This window comes from Urocampus carinirostris, chromosome 19, assembly GCF_059441175.1.
Source record: "Urocampus carinirostris isolate Australia breed hairy pipefish chromosome 19, RoL_Ucar_1.0, whole genome shotgun sequence".
NCBI classification, from domain to species: Eukaryota; Metazoa; Chordata; class Actinopteri; order Syngnathiformes; family Syngnathidae; genus Urocampus; species Urocampus carinirostris.
Genome location: NC_142367.1, coordinates 11,054,507 through 11,070,587, shown reverse-complemented (window position 1 = coordinate 11,070,587; position 16,081 = coordinate 11,054,507). Strand labels below are relative to the sequence as shown.

The following is a 16,081-nucleotide window of genomic DNA, read 5'->3' as shown; positions in this document are numbered from 1 at the left end:
GCTGTTGGTGCCCCTAATCAGTAATCATGACAGTACGCTAAATATTTACTAAATCATTTACTGCCATTGACGATATAAATGTCAATTGTTTTTGTTTGTTGTATATTTCAGCCTGTTTAAATGAGAAATAAAGAGCACTGACTGTATTATATTGAAAATTTGACTTCGGTAGCCATCATGAGCAATGAATAAAGATCAGTTTACTGTAGTTTAGCATAGTTAATTATTTCAGTTAATTAATTGAGTTAGTTCCAGGCACCTTAATCAAGTTAGACAACTTGAGTTACACCCCTACTTGCTATTTGTGTCCTACACACACACACACACGCAGAGTGGATTATCCTAGAGCGGGGGCGGGAGAAAACCGATCTGTTTTTGTAGGATCCAGAGACACTGAAAGAAACTGTCTCCGCTAGGACACTAGTAAAGAAAAGTTCAGAGAGAAATAATGAAATAAGTGCTTCTGATGCAGAGATGATTCCCTAAAAAGAAAGGCTTGGAAAGTCAGCAGATGGGGTCCGGGAAAGTTTAGGGAAAGGGGGGGATTGACGGGGGAGGGGGTGGTCTCGCCACTGGAATGCCGTCCCCCCTTTTTCATTCTCATTCTCGCGTGCACTTGCCGCCTTCTCTGCTTTCCGACTAAGCTCACACTAAGTGCACTTCTAACGGTCGCTTTGGATTTATTATTATTTACTTCTTAAACTCCTTGACATATGTTTGGGTTGCTGTGGTGATGCAGACACTTTTAGGTCAAAACCATGTGCTTCTTTGATAAGTCATTCCTGGTGACATACTCATATCCTGCATTTTTTTTCTGGGGGCCCCCCAGGCGACGACGCCATGACGGGTGACACGGACAAGTACCTTGCGCCACAGGACCTGCGGGAGCTGGGCGACGACTCGCTGCCGCAGGAGGGTTACATGGGCTTCAGCGTGGGCGCTCGATCGCAGAGGTGAGATGCTTCATAAAGTACACCCTGAAAGGGGTCTGATATCTTAGATGTCAGACAAGGCAAATTAATCTGTAGTTTTCCAAAGTTTTTGTCCGGAATTAAACTATAATAAAACAATTTTTAACGTAAAAAGTCAACCAAAACAAAGGTCTGTAAGCTAAATGCTAACATGCAATGTGAAATGCCGTCAATAGATTAATGTTAGGTAGCTCAGCTGTCACTGTTAAAAAAGTATGCTATCTTAATGCTAATTTGGGCTTCAACGATTAATTGACGTGGTCGAAAAAATCGATTATAGAAATAGTTGAAAATGAATTTCATTGTCGCCCATTGTCACCAAACATGTTTTTACAACAGAGAGGCTTAGGTTTCATATCAGGGCATGTTCTAATGGTGGGCTGCTGAAGCTCTTTGAGACTTTTTGTGATTAAGGGCAACACAAATAGACTAGACTAGAGGCATCCCTACATGAGTCTAATCTCTGCTAAGTGTCACACACGCTCGGTAGCGTCTTTGTCTAGATAGGTAACATAAAAATACAGAAATTGTCAGGTCAACATCAACTACACGTACCAAAACTTGTAAAGTTTGGGAGCATTTTAGCCCTGTTACGGTCAATGGTTACGTAGATCGGCTGAGGCACGAGCATTTCAAGAGCATGTTTGGACTTTTCAGTAAAACAGACTGTCTCACCTTGGTAAAATTCAAGTGACTTACCATTTCAATAGTCTGTGACGAGTCGACTATTAAGATAGTCAGCAGTAGCAGCCCTAATGCTAACACTACATAAATCTATCTATAGTTTGATGTAACAATTTATTAGGGTCTTATACTTTAGACCTATGCCAAGGCAAATGATTGTGTATTTTTTTTCTCCATGGTGTAACTATGACGAGAATCTCTCGTATAAAACATACAAAAAAATATGTTGCCCATTAGTTCAATGCTAACATGCATAGTGAAACACTGTAAACAGGCTAATGTAAAGTAGCACAGCTGTTACAGTAAAAAAAGTATGCAAGTCTAATGCTAACACCATTTTTAAATAGGGTAAATGTCCTTGCTTTTTTAATATATAACAATATAAATTAAGTATTAAACTTTTCAGTAGTTGCCGAAACCATTTGTTGATATGTTTTTATAGGTTTGATAGTTAAAACATTCTTAGATGGGAGTGGTGGCTGGGCTAAGGCGTCGCTGAATATTTGAGAGATGACACATTTTTTTGTCTGAGCTTCAGGAAATTAAAAAAAATATCTGGTCAATTGTATTTCAGCTACTTAGAAACAGACACAAATTGGTTAGTGTGTCAACAAACCGATGGAAAAATAGTCGATTTTAAGATAAATAACTAAACTCCCCCTTGTCCACCCATTTAGTGCCAGTCACGCATATAGACGTCCAACCTCTTATAGTAATGGAAATTCTTCATTCCTGTGTGACCTCATTGCGATCCATCCCGCTTTGTGCCTCATGACTTTGTGTTCTTTCCTTCATGTTTTTGCTCTACTTAGTCCCAAAGTCAGGTAAGGCTGACGGCATGCTGCCGAGGCCCCCACCCACCCAAAAAAGTCCTCCCCCCTCCCTTCTGTAATAAGTCCCATTCTAACCCCTCAAACAAGATGCCTTAACGTCCCGGTGTAGTTTTGGTTAGCTAACTTGGCGTTTTGTAGCAGTGCTGTGGTGTGATGATGGTGGTGTTTTTTTGTCGTCGTTTTTGTGTGCTTTTATTTTCTTGAGCTTTCTGGGAACCTGAATCCTTTTTTCCAACCGTTCGCCCAATTCAGGAAGTCATTTTCCCTTTTAAATTTAGTTTGTTTAAGTAATGTACTATCCATTTGCAGGCTCCTCTACTACAGGACAGGGGTGATGTGTAATACAAAATATTGCTAATATGCGATATCATCAATATGATGGGTAACCTCCCGTGCACGTTGCCATGGCGACAACAGCAGCTGAGTCATCATTTGGCTCAGGAATGCATCGATTTAATATATTCATCCGTTTGATGTCTCTCATCTGCTTGGCTTTCATACCCAGCATCACTTTTCAGGATTATAGTCTGGGAGGGGGATGACACGATGTCTTGAAAACCTCCTGTAGTTGTTTTTTATTCAAATGCTGTGTCATTTTTATCGGAATTTTGCTAAAAAAATATTTCTCGCTTTTATGGTGGTTCTGGTTCCTGGAAGCTGCATGCATTTAATGTGATTATTTTTTTTGTCCTTTTCTGCTCTTTCTCATTTACATACCACATATCCCCTCTTACTCACCTGCTCCTATATCCGCTCTTCCCATCCCCTTGTCATGATGGCTCTCGTCTCGGTAACCCTTCACCCTGCCAAGCCTGCGTTCCTTCAGTTCTGACAGGTCCAACACGCTCAACCGAAGCTCCTTCACCAGGGACAGCATGATGATCGAAGAGATGTTGGCGCCCGGCCGGGACACGGTATGGATTTTGTCCTTCCTTTGCTAACCCAGCGCTCCAAAAATGCATTCTTGGCTCCAAAATAACCTAAATTGGGCACAAAATTGTGGCTCTGGTCCACAGTTTGAAGTTGATATAACATTCTGGGTTGTTTTGGATAAAATAGCCCATTATTTGGATGTTTAATTATAAATAAATTATATTTAGGGAGGGTTTAAAATCTAACCCGATGAATTTCACAACCAGGGGTCGCTGTAGCTAGGAATAAAGCCAAAGTGTGTGCATTTAAAGAAGACACAAAACGGAAAGCCCAAAAGGCTACTACCACTTTGCAAAATTCAGAAATCTATTTCCATGTTTTTTGCATTAGTTAAGATGCCAGTGCATCTCAGTAATTTCTGCCAGTGTCAGGACATGAAAGCTGCTAATAATCCCCATGAGGGACAAAAAAGGTCAGAGCAAACTGGATCCACTTGGAGCGGCTGAAAGGTGCAACCAGCTGGAGTTGGTCAGATCTAGTGTAAATGGCTGACAGAAGAAACTGCTTAAATGCATGGCCAGCTGTGGAAAGGGAATGGCACTGAAAGATGTAGCAGGCTTTCTTTACGGAGAACAGCTAACAATAGTAAATTGCAACGGGCCTTAGCCTGCAGGCAAGTGACTGACATGAGTGACTAGAGAAGTAAATACCGAAAGGACAAAAGCGCAAGATGCCCGAATCATAGAACTCACCCGTGAAAAGCGAGTAACACTGAGGGACATAGCAAGCTTTATTTACATGGAGCTGCTAACAATAACCATTGACTGCAGCCAAATGGCTAACTAGAGAAAGAAATAGTGAAAAACAAGCACCAGATGCCTGAATCACGGAACTCAGCTATGTTAGTTTGCATGACCAACTTTGTAAGGCGAGTAAGACTGAAGGACTAAGCAAGAGGACCTAACTATAACAATAGTGACTAGCAGCGAACCTTGGCCTGCAGCCAAGTGGCTAACACGAGTGGCTAGAGAAGTAAACAGGGGTGGAAAAGTGAAAGATCCTTGGACCACAGGACCCGGCAACCATCACATGCATGCTTCAGCTGTGTACGTTAAGCTTCTGTTAAGTGTGAAAAGCATCACCAGGACAAGCTACCGTTTTGCAAAACTCTCATTCGGACCTCAAATTGGAAATTATTATGCTGTCACTTTAAAGCACTTAAACTTCCTCCAAATACAGCGAACATGTTTTCTTAGTAGAGGGAGAAAACGAGCACTAACAACTTTTTTGCTTTCATGCTGCCGCAGATGCTCTGTAAGGAAAAATCTTTCACTCTAGAACGAAACAAGGTAGATATTAACATATACTGTTTCATTTCATTCTTATTGGTATTGTTTATTATACAGTTAAGTAGAGGAAATTTGGCCTTAAAATGTCAATCATTAAGTCGGGCCAGCCGGGCTTCTCTCTCGCGTTTTTTTTCCCCTTTCTGTTTTTTTGTCCCCTTTGTGGAGGATTTGCACAGATTACTTTTACTCATTTAATTATTTAGAGAAATAAATGTTTATCAAACTATCAGTTTAACTCCAACTAACCAAATCCAAAGAAATTTTCATCCTAGTGTTGGGGTAAAAGACGCGCCGCTTCCTTCTACCACCTCCCTCACTTCAGACATAATCTCTGCTTATTGCCAATAGCGTACGAGTTTTGCAAACATTCTTTCTGCTTTTTGGACAAATCTTTCACTTTTTGCAGCCTGTAATCTGCAGAATATGGTCTTCTTTTCGGTGCCCTTTCGTTCTGTTTCACTTTTCACTTTTGTTCGCTGCACGTCGCCGAAATGCACCCTTCGGTATGCAGTGCACACTAGATTTGAGAGACACGGCCCCAGGTAAACCTATTTCAGCTTAATCATACAATTTGGCGCTGAAGTACGCACGGCGGAAGTAAAGCTTTGTGTTCACTTAGGCGGCAAATTAAAGCTTTGTGTTTATTTTGGGTTCGGGCGGGTTCGGGATTATATTCCCGCCACTCGAGTAGAGTCGGGCTTTTTTAGGCCTGGTCTTTCCTCTACTGTAAAGCTTGCTCCATTACAAACAAATGCATTTTTTAACTCATTCATTGTCATTGAAGGCTGCAGTAGTCAAATGTTTTTTCCCAGTCATGTTATATATTTGAAGTGGTGAATGTTACTTTCTGCAGCATTTGTCGGTGGCCAAAGACTGCGACAATGACTCACTTAGGAGGTACAGTTGGACGCCGGATGGCATGGATAATGTCAACCTGGTCTCTTCGCCTGTCCACTCTGGGTAAGTGTGTGCTTATGGATCGGTAAGATAGTCGGATAAATCAATCTGTTATTGTATTTTACTTTTTTATTGAATCTACACAATTTTGGGAGATTTAACAAGTATATCATTACTTTTTACAACTTGTTTTCTATAGATATAGGCAAATGATTGAACAAAATAAATTGAATGAATAAATAAATACTTAATTGAACAAATACTTAATTGAAAAAAAATTGATGAAGATATTTTGCGGAAATTTGCAACATCATTTGTACAGTAATTGTTTTTCACAGGGTTTGCATTCCCAAAAAGTCCCACGATAGTCAAAACCCTCAAAGTAGAAACATGTATTTAGATAACGTTAACATAATAGAAGCGACTGTAACAAAATAACAACTATAGATCTTCAAATAAAGACACAAAAAAGAATTGCAATTGTGTGAATAGCCTTTATTGTCATTATACAAAAGTACAACAAAATTGGAGGCCTTCTTTCAGTAAAGGAAAGCAATTTGGAGAGTGATTGGCTAGTTGCATGCTACCATTGGGGATCGATGTGTGGAGACAGGTTTTTGTGATGATTAAGAGTTACAAATGTAGCGGCTTCATACAAGTTGAAGCTCCAGGTCATCTGTTTCATGGGTAATGGCTCTGGCGTTGGTGAGATACAGGCTTGGCTTAAACGAGTTGTTACATAGCCAAGCCGTAAGAGTAGGCTGGACCTGCAGCCTCATTATTGCTTTCTCTCCCAATGCTGCCTCAGTGTCTTCCAGGACCCGATAATGATCCACGAAGCACCCGGAGTACCCGGTGTTGACCAGCATTTCGTTAAACTCTTCTCACTTTCTTTAGAGTTTGATTTAATTGATGAATTTATTTTAGCTGTTACAAGCAGCTAAAATACATTCTGTCACTGCGCTTCGCAGTTTGTCTTGGTGGCCACATTGAGTTGCGCCCACCTTGCTATTTGACTGACAGCACACACAAGCCTAACACAGTTGCGCACGCAGACAGCCACGCCCACTCTATACACACACACTTACACAGAGAAAGCCTTCCCCTACCTGCCCCCGTGATAGCATTGGCTATGTGCTGTCTGCTGCAGAACAAAACAAACAATACAATGACAATAAAGGCAGTTCAATTCAAAATCCGCAAGGTATCAAAACTGCAAGAAGTAAACCGTGATGCAGTGAGGGATTACTTTATATAGATTTTGTTTTGGTTAAGTGAAACTTTGTCTTCTTTAATTTTTGGACACTTTGCCGTTCCTTTTAAGAAAATATCAACACTGAAAAAAAACATCAGAAAACATCAGAAACATTTCATTTATTTTATCAATATCTCATATTTTTTTTCTATTTTCTATTTTTTTTTAAGTTAGTAAAATGGTCTAATTTGGCATTGGTCATTGGTCATTTGTTTGTATAAAAAAAAGAAAACATTTTAATAAAGAAAATTATCTTTCAATAAATATATACAAAAACATGAATAACATACACACAATTTTGCTCCTTTAATGTAATTTTCTTTATTTTACCATATTAGATAAAAGTGATTAAAATATAGCAAAATAAGAAACAAGTCTACAGTTTATTTCTTTTTAGAAATAATTAGTATGGATTTTCTTTTAAATACTGTTAATAGTACAGTACTTTTTAGGCTTTATTTTTGCAGTAACTAATTATTTTGTCCTCTTTTTCATGAAGCTCTAACCACAAGTAAGTTTTAGTTTATGTGACGGAAGTTCTGTTGTGGTCCATCCCGCAGTTTTTCCTCTCCGCTCCCGCAGTACGACAGCAGGTGACCGGCTGTGATTGATTGATAGATTTGTCCTTGTTTTTGTTGGCTCCTGCCACGCGACCCGGATTGTGTCGTTTTCGCACACCCAAGCCCCTCACATACCCTTCCTCACCTCTCTCCCCTCCCTTGTGAAGTTTTTGTTGTATTTTAGAACACTAAAAAAATTACTATGGATTACCAAATGTGACTTTTGCATGGTGTGTTTTTGCCACAAATAACATTTGTACCATTTTGTGTGTGGAAGAATAATTTTTGCAATTTAAAAAAAGCAATGGATGATGCACTGGCATGTAGGGCTGCAACAGGTAATTACTGTACTATAGGGCGCACCGGATTATAAAGTCACCCCTAAAAGTTGACTTCTGGGATATTTTCTTCATATATAAGGCGGTCCGGGCCATAAGGCGCATGCAGTTAAAACTACTGTATGGGCTAAGGTAGCACAAAATGATAAAAAATTACCAAACACATCACTGATCTCAATTGCATAATATTGGATACAATGAGAATTGAACACAGATTACTGTAGGTAGAGTGCTGGATCCTATCCACTTAGGATATAGCAGACACTTGAGAAGGCATTTGGTTTTATCTCATCATCACACTATTTTTATTTATGGTAACCTGGGAAAACTATTACGATCTGTTTCATGTGGGGGAGGAAACCCCAACCCCAAAAAACAGCCTGTAAAGGGATGGGTGCCACCAGGTTGTACTTGCTCAAGACACACCATGGGACGTGCCCCTATAACCCTGGCAGTTAAGGGATATGTGAGCTGCGAATCAAATTGTTGATGTTGTTACTGGGCCGGACCATGGGAATATTGCCAAAAATTAAACTGGTCAGTGGTACAGACAAGGTTGGGGACCACTGAAATACAGTATTGTGTCCCGAACTCGCAGTCTTTACGAAGTGCACAAGATTCTGAACTGGATGAAGGTAAAAAGATTGTTGGAAGTAACTCAGTCGTTCTGAACTAAATGAAGAAAACGGCATTGTGGGAAGTAATTTGTCGTCCTGAAAGGTATTACTAAACACATAGTCACACATATTCAAAACTTTTGTTACTTACAATGCTTAGTCTGAGCTGGGAAAAAGTAAAACAACATTTTATACAGATTTTTAATCATTTTCTGTTCATTTTTTATTTATTTCTTTAACATGTCTGTGTGAATGAGCGAGCAAATTGTCTGTCCCTGTGTCCCCTGCCCACTGCCCGGAGATGGCTGGGATGGGCTCCAGCACCCCCGCGACCCTACTGAGGATAAGCGGTGCAGATAATGGATGGATGGATGTCTGGCACTGTGACTAAAGACAGTTTGGTAATGAAATAAAAAGCAATGCCTTTTCTGGCTTTTATGTATCACTAGTGTTCTAGTAGATAGGTTGCTGCAATCCAGATTTAATTCAAGTTGCATCCGATGTCCTAAAATTGTGCTCAGCAATAAAATTCAGTGACTGATCAATAAGTGCACAAATATGGAAACACACTTCTTATTTTCATTTCCAACCGGATAATAACGCACATGTTCAAATTCCTGGCCAATTTCGGGTTTAAGGGTGCGCCTTATAGTACAGTATTTTCATTAATTACCTACCGTAAATTCAGGACTGTAAGCGGCTTTCAACCCTGGGGCTTATGCAATGATGCGGCTAATCTAGGCATTTTTTCCTGAGCAGTAAAAGAGTGAGATGGGTAGAAGATATGTGTCGAGGAAAACGCAAGTTTAATGTAACTTTGCGCTTTTTGCATGAATAAATTCATCATGAACCCTCATCATGGAAAAGGTGTCAATCCAAAGGAGGGCTAACTACAATTTTTGGAATCATTTTATGAGTTTGTTTATTTGAAAATAGAAATAATGTGACGAAACAAACGGATTACAAGAAGCAACATCCAATATGCAGAAATGTTTTGGTCAGATTTCTATTTGTCTGTCAGCGTTATCGTGTGTTTTTGGATAAATATTTTACGGGGTTGGATTCTATGAATTGCCGGCTTTATAGTTTTCGGGTATCTTGCTTCAGACTGATCATGCTGTTTCTCTGATAAGTATATTTAGATATGGTCATCATATCTTGAATCCCAAGAGCTTTCCAATGGCATGTATTTCATTTACTGGTGACATCGTACAGACATGTATTTGTGTATCAAAAGTCCGGCGGCCCTTTAAGGGGTTAAGGTACCGTGTAATATCAAAACTCTGTGTAACGTCTTTCTTTGTAAATATCTCATGTTTCAATGTGGGCACATGCGTCTTATAGTCGGGTGCATCTTATGTATGTACAAAATGTTTTTTTTTCCTTTAAAAATGTACTGGTTGCGGCTTATAATCTGGTGTGCCCTATCGTCTGGAATTTATGGAAATAATTGATCATTTTTCAATAAATCAATAGTTAACATACCTTTTGGATACAAAATCCTTCCCAAATTTTCAATTTCTCACATTAATTATTAGTCAACAGTAAATATTTTCCATTTCTTTCAGATTACTCGAATGTTAAAATAATTTTCCGTTGCATCTCTACTCAGACACGGGCACATTTTGGCTCCGGATTTTATGCCCAAACTTTTCCGGTATTCCGCGCCCATAATCCTCCACACTTCCTGTTTTGCCTACTCAAGCTCCGCCCCTTCTTCTTCATTCTCTCCAGGTTCTTGGTAAGCTTCATGGTGGACGCCCGAGGTGGATCCATGCGTGGTAGCCGCCACAATGGCATGCGCATCATCATCCCGCCTAGGAAGTGCACGGCACCCACACGCATCACGTGCCGCCTGGTTAAGAGGCACAAGTTGGCGTCGCCACCCCCCATGGTGGAGGGCGAAGGTCTGGCCAGCCGGCTGGTGGAGGTTGGCCCAGCAGGAGCGCACTTCCTGGGGTGAGAACTTTTTTTTTTTATTCTTTGGTTGGCTTTGCTAAATGGCTTTTTGCACATTTTTTCCCTCCCTGCTTTCATTTTTAGCTGTCTGAGTGTGTTTACCTTCTACACACGCGCGTCCTTTTCTTCCTACACTTAGGGCAGGCTTGTCAAACATACGGCCTGTGGGCCAAAGCCGACCTGTTAGATGATTTAATCCAGCCTGCCTTTAATTGTGTGTATGCCAAAAATGGAGGCGATTCTTTAGGTCAGTGTTTTTCAACTTGTGGGACGGGACCCAAAAGTGGGTATATTAATCTTTATTAACTCCATGATCAAATAATTATCATTGTTTAGTTACACGCTTGATTAATATTTTTAATTTCTTTTAGTGGGTGGCTATTTTAAAGCAGTTTTAGGGGGTCAATTATATGCAATTTAGGCTTTAATGCGAGTTTATACGATACTTGAAGTAATTTCTGTTTTTGCTAGTCATTTTGGTTTGTTTTTGTTTTTTTAAAAAGTGAATATAGTATACTATCTGTGCTTGGACTGCACAATCTGTTCATTTGATACATTTCAGAAATAGAAATTGTTTCTTGTTTGGGTTGCAGCTTGTCATTAGGGTCGAATGGTGGGTCCTGAAGTCAGACCAGTTGAGTACCATTGATCTAGATCATTTCTATCAAAAGTTATGATTATTAGAATAAATGTAAACCAAAAGTTCTGCCTGACTGCTAGACGGTCTGTACAGGATATACTATCAGCTTTTGTAGGCCAAGCCTAGTAGTTTGATCTAATGTAGTACAATCTTATTGCCCATGCAATGTTAAAACTTTCATTTTGTATTTATTTTTTATTCATTTCATACCGGTATGACAATTAAGGGCAAAAATTATCCTTTTTTTGATCTCCCAATTGAGTTTGTGTGGAGGGGTAAATTGTTTAGGTCAAAAACTGCCTTAATTTAACTGTTGAAATAAACCAGTTAACACATTCAATGTCAAACAAGTAAATATTTTTTTCCTATCGTTTTTTTAATTAATGTGTCATGCTTATAAAAATCTCTTGTAATACATTATTATAATATGTAGGGTAGGCTACTAAAGTAGGCTAACTGTCTGCTGACTTAGATTGACCAAACAAGCCTCACTCATGATGAAGTGCGTATTTGATATACATATTTTGATCAACCCCTTGTCACAAAAATATTTGCCATCCCTGCCTCCACTTGTGTAAATTTGACAAGCTAAATTAATGTTGTGCTTGTGAAATAGGAACTATTTGATCTCAGAAGGCAGCCCAAAAGAAGTCATATATTGAACGTGAATTTTATCTTATATCTAATACTATATATTTTTTAATAATATTAGGATGCTAGCAAATTATCTAGCATTACTTCAATTCTAGTTTGACATGTTAATATTTTTTGAAAATATAAGGAATTCATAAATAAGTGTAAAAAATATTTGTTTTTTTAATTCCAACCTTAATTTTCTAATCCTAATCATTGATTGACATCCAAATGAGAAACTCTCGTCGCACAATAGCAATTTGGTTTCGGAATGATTAGACACAGATATCTTCAGTGAGCACTGATACCAAATAAATATCACGGTTCACGTCACAGCTAGAGTCAAGACTTCCTGTGGTGTGTCTTGGGCAAGTACAGCCTGGCAGTATCCATCCCTTTCTAGGCCAGTTTTTTGGGTAAGGGTATAGAACAGATAGTACTGGTACTAGTGATACTAGTAGCAAGAGCAGCCTCTTGATCTGACTCAGATACAGCTCTTTCATCATTTGGTTGCTGTTGTTTTTCGGTATGAAGCGTCATCCCCCTCTTCAGAGATGAGCCGGACCTCAGCATTGACTGGCAGCAGCGTGTGACGATTCTAAAACATAAATTCATACAAATATATTGTAAAATTAATATGAAATGCATGCAACAAATAAATTAAATGTATTAACTGTTATCAATAAAATTAACATAAATAATAAAACCATTTAAAAGCCTATTTTTTTCTCTTGAACCCTCTTTTTAAACCTGGCTCTAAATTTTTTAAAACTCTGATCTGACTCACTCTACCTTTCTTATAAAATTCCAATTCATGATGATCGACAGCCCACATTGCACCGCCTCCTCATTCGTCACTCTTTGACATCTGCCGGAATTTTGAAGAAGCAAAATTCCCTTCCTCCGATCAAAGCTTTCATTGACGTTCATTAACCTCACACCGATTGTGTTACGCGTGTGTCTGTGTGTGTCTTGTGTGTTTGTGTATGACGCAGTAAGCTACATCTCCCCAGCAAGCCACCGGCTCTTAATGAAGGCGAGAGCCTGGTTAGCGCAGTGCTCCAGCTGGGACCTCAAGGAACTAGATTTGTTGGGTAGGAAAGAGAAAAGAAAAAAAACATGGCATCATCTGCCTTGAATTTGAGTTCCAACATGACCTGATGCTTTCAAGTCAGCATGTAGTTTTGGGAAGAATTTGCTTAAATTTAGTTTGACAGCGATTGTCGTCTTTGGCACTTTATGTGTTAACATAGAGATGGAAAAAAGGTTGATTCAATATTTTAATTGAACCAGACAATTGCCGACTTAAATTACGTTTGTAGATCTTTGGAAAATTTGACAAAAATGTTAGGCCGTTTCCTAATACTTTTGTCCATATTACCCATTTTTGATGTTTATTACACGCACATTCTTTCTAAAACTACACCCATTCAGTTACTTTGGCTAGTACAGCAGAACCTTCGGGATACGACATCCGTTCTGAGGTTGCTAACACAAAGAGAAAACTGCCGTGTAGCGGGGGATAGAAACCTTTGTTGAAATAAATTTAGTACAAATAATACAGTGTTGTATTACCGACATGCATAGTCTGTACGAAGCACATGAAGAACTGAAGAAAGAAAAGCTTTGTGGGAGGTCGATCAGCCAATAACATATCAGCATAATGATGATGCCATGACTAATAGACGTAACTCTACAATGCACGAACACCCCATAGTTTGAGTAGTACGTATGTTTTTGGGTGAAAATAATTTTTTGTTGATGTCGTATATTAGGGAATGCCAAAAAACATCTTATTACTCACCCTAAAATTAAAATGTCGTTGATGGGGACGCTGTATCCCGGGGGTTCATTTCCAGGCTTTCTATTTATTTTATTTTTATTTATTTAGCTATGATATCACATGCTTGTTTAAGGCTGGACTGCACTTTTTGGGCATGTGCCTTTTTTCGGGATTGGCTTGATTATTTGGATGGTTTTCCATGGAGTAATAGTGTGAATGTGTTTATGGACAATGTCCACATTAGACAATGTTCTCATTATTTGATTTTCAGAAAGAGATTGCTCATGTCTTGGGGCGATTTATCAAATAGTGGTTCAAAGAACCCCCAGTGGCCGCTCTGCTCTTCTGTTTCTCAGTGTAAAGTCGTAGTCTTGTGCTTGTCCTGTGTTGTGCAACCTTGCTTTGCTTGTTGGAGATTCCTTCCGCCACATATTTTTAAATCTCAGTACAGCTTCAGATCCTCCGTACGTGCCATTAAAGATGTCGTAAAGCCTATTTCTGCCAAGCGGCTACCGTTTTTAAAGTTATCATTTTGTATGGAAAAAGAGGGGACTAAAAATATCGGATAGGAAGTTGTTTTTAATCCCAGATAAATTCAGAGAAAATATGTATGTTCGCCAAAATTAAAGCTAATAAATATATGAATAAATACACTAACAGATGAAGTGTTATTAAAATAGAAATATAGGTAAACACTATTTTAAAATATAAAAGAAAAAAACAAACATAAACGAGTAAAAATAAAAATACCAAAGAAAATAGAATAAGGTTACAAAATGAAAATGAATTTCAATAATACAATTATCATTTTGATACAGTTTATTTTCCAATAAATTAATACTTTTTTCACATTTTACTTAAGAATAAACTCTTATGCATGTAAGGATTTTCTGAATTTATGTTTTGTTTTGTTTTTTAATAATTTTTCAACCTTGGTATTTCTGTGTGTACTTTTCTTCACTTTCATATATAATTTTAATTTATGTAGTTTTATTTTAATATGGGATTTTGGATTCTTTGTTTTATATCCATTTGATTAATTTATTTATGTTATTTGTTAATTTGGCATTTTGGGTTATTTTCACCAGAATTTGAGCTTGTACAAGCTCAATAGCAGATATTTACAACATACAGCCAAATGTTCTTGACTTTTATTTCTGAACAAAGGGGTAATTGAGATGTGTCAACAAGTAATTTGGTTGCTTTCCCTCTAATTAATCTGATTTTGTGACCATATTACACAGAAGATATACTCCCAAGACATAATATTTTAATTTGTCTACTCGACTGTAACGCTTGGTGGAAACAAGGGGCACTGTACATTCATTCCTGCATTTTGTTGTTTTATTTCAGTCTGCATTCATGCCCAGATGATAGAAAAAGTCCCTGCAACCTGATCTGTGAGATACTTTGACATCTTTTTTCAGTCAACATATAATTTATCCTCTGTAGACCCGTTATAGTGGAAATCCCCCACTTTGGCTCCATGCGCGGCCAAGAGAGAGAACTGATCCTCCTGCGAAGTGAGAACGGAGAAACCTGGAAGGAGCATCTGTACGACTGCAAGACCGAGGAGCTCCGTCAGCTGCTCAACGGCATGGACGAAGGTACAGACTCTTTTCAATTATGAACATCCCCTGATGTAATTCTGCTATTATGACGTCCCGGTAGAACTGGACAGTGCCGAGGATTTGCAGAGGAAGAGGATCTGCCGCATTATCACCAAAGACTTCCCTCAGTACTTTGCCGTGGTGTCTCGCATCAGGCAGGAAACACATCAGATGGGACCCGAGGGCGGGGCTCTTTGCAGTCAAAGTGTCCCGTTGGTTCAAGCTTCTTTTCCCGAAGGAGCGCTTACGAAAAAGATCAAGGTTGGACTGCAGGTGAGGTCATAGGATCTTTACAGTTATTTGCTATCAAATGCCTTTCCCGATTGGAATAGGCAAGGCAAGGCAAGTTTATTTGTATAGCACAGTTCATACACAAGGCAATTCAAAGTGCTTTACAGAAATGGCAGACAAGTTAAAAACACACAATAAAAGACATTGAAAATTTAAAATGTGGTTTTTGAAATGCATTAAAACCACAGATAAAACATAATAAAATCAATGAATTAAAATAAGGTAAAAGTGAAGCGTGCAGATAGAACCCTTTCAGTTGTATGCACAGTTGAACAGAGCTGTTTTCAGCCTGGACTTAAACATTGTCAGAGTAGACGCCTGTCTGACGTCATCAGGAAGACTATTCCAGAGTTTAGCTGCATGGAACTGAAACGCAGCTTCACCCTGTTTAGTCCTGGCTCTGAGCACCAGCAGAAGGCCTGTCCCTGAGGTTCTCGGGGTCCGAGATGGTTCCTATGGGACCAACATGTCACAGATGTACTTTGGTGCTAGACCATGAAGAGACTTATACACTAGCAGAGCTGTTTTAAAGTCTATTCTCTGAGCGACAGGAAGCCAGTGCAGAGACATGAGCACAGGACTAATATGGTCGTACTTCCTGGTTCTAGTCAGGACCCGAGCACCAGCGTTCTGGATGTTCTGCAGCTGTCTTACAGCTCGTTTAGAAAGTCCAGTCAGAAGGCCGTTACAGTAGTCTAACCTGCCAGAGATAAATGCATGGATAAGTTTCTCTAAGTCTGGTTTAGAAAGTAAACCTTTGATTCTGGCAATGTTTTTGAGATGGTAAA

At 39.0% G+C, this 16,081-nt stretch overlaps 1 protein-coding gene across 12 annotated transcripts in view; it reads left to right on the top strand.

The window, feature by feature from the left end:
• The window catches only part of LOC148347284 (ankyrin-3-like), a 77,646-nt gene that overhangs the window by 28,972 nt on the left and 32,593 nt on the right, over window positions 1-16,081 (top strand). For 5 of the 12 annotated variants that reach the window (XM_088323917.1, XM_088323916.1, XM_088323920.1 and 2 more), the window contains 8 exons: window positions 830-953; window positions 3,300-3,402; window positions 4,669-4,710; window positions 5,564-5,670; window positions 7,423-7,455; window positions 10,112-10,336; window positions 14,845-14,999; window positions 15,064-15,275. In XM_088323917.1, the coding sequence (XP_088180043.1) occupies window positions 830-953; window positions 3,300-3,402; window positions 4,669-4,710; window positions 5,564-5,670; window positions 7,423-7,455; window positions 10,112-10,336; window positions 14,845-14,999; window positions 15,064-15,275 (1,001 nt within the window). Of the gene's footprint in view, window positions 1-829; window positions 954-2,467; window positions 2,480-3,299; window positions 3,403-4,668; window positions 4,711-5,563; window positions 5,671-7,422; window positions 7,456-10,111; window positions 10,337-14,844; window positions 15,000-15,063; window positions 15,276-16,081 lie in introns of all 12 variants that reach the window. The other 7 variants (XM_088323925.1, XM_088323924.1, XM_088323923.1 and 4 more) reach the window with 4 other exon arrangements.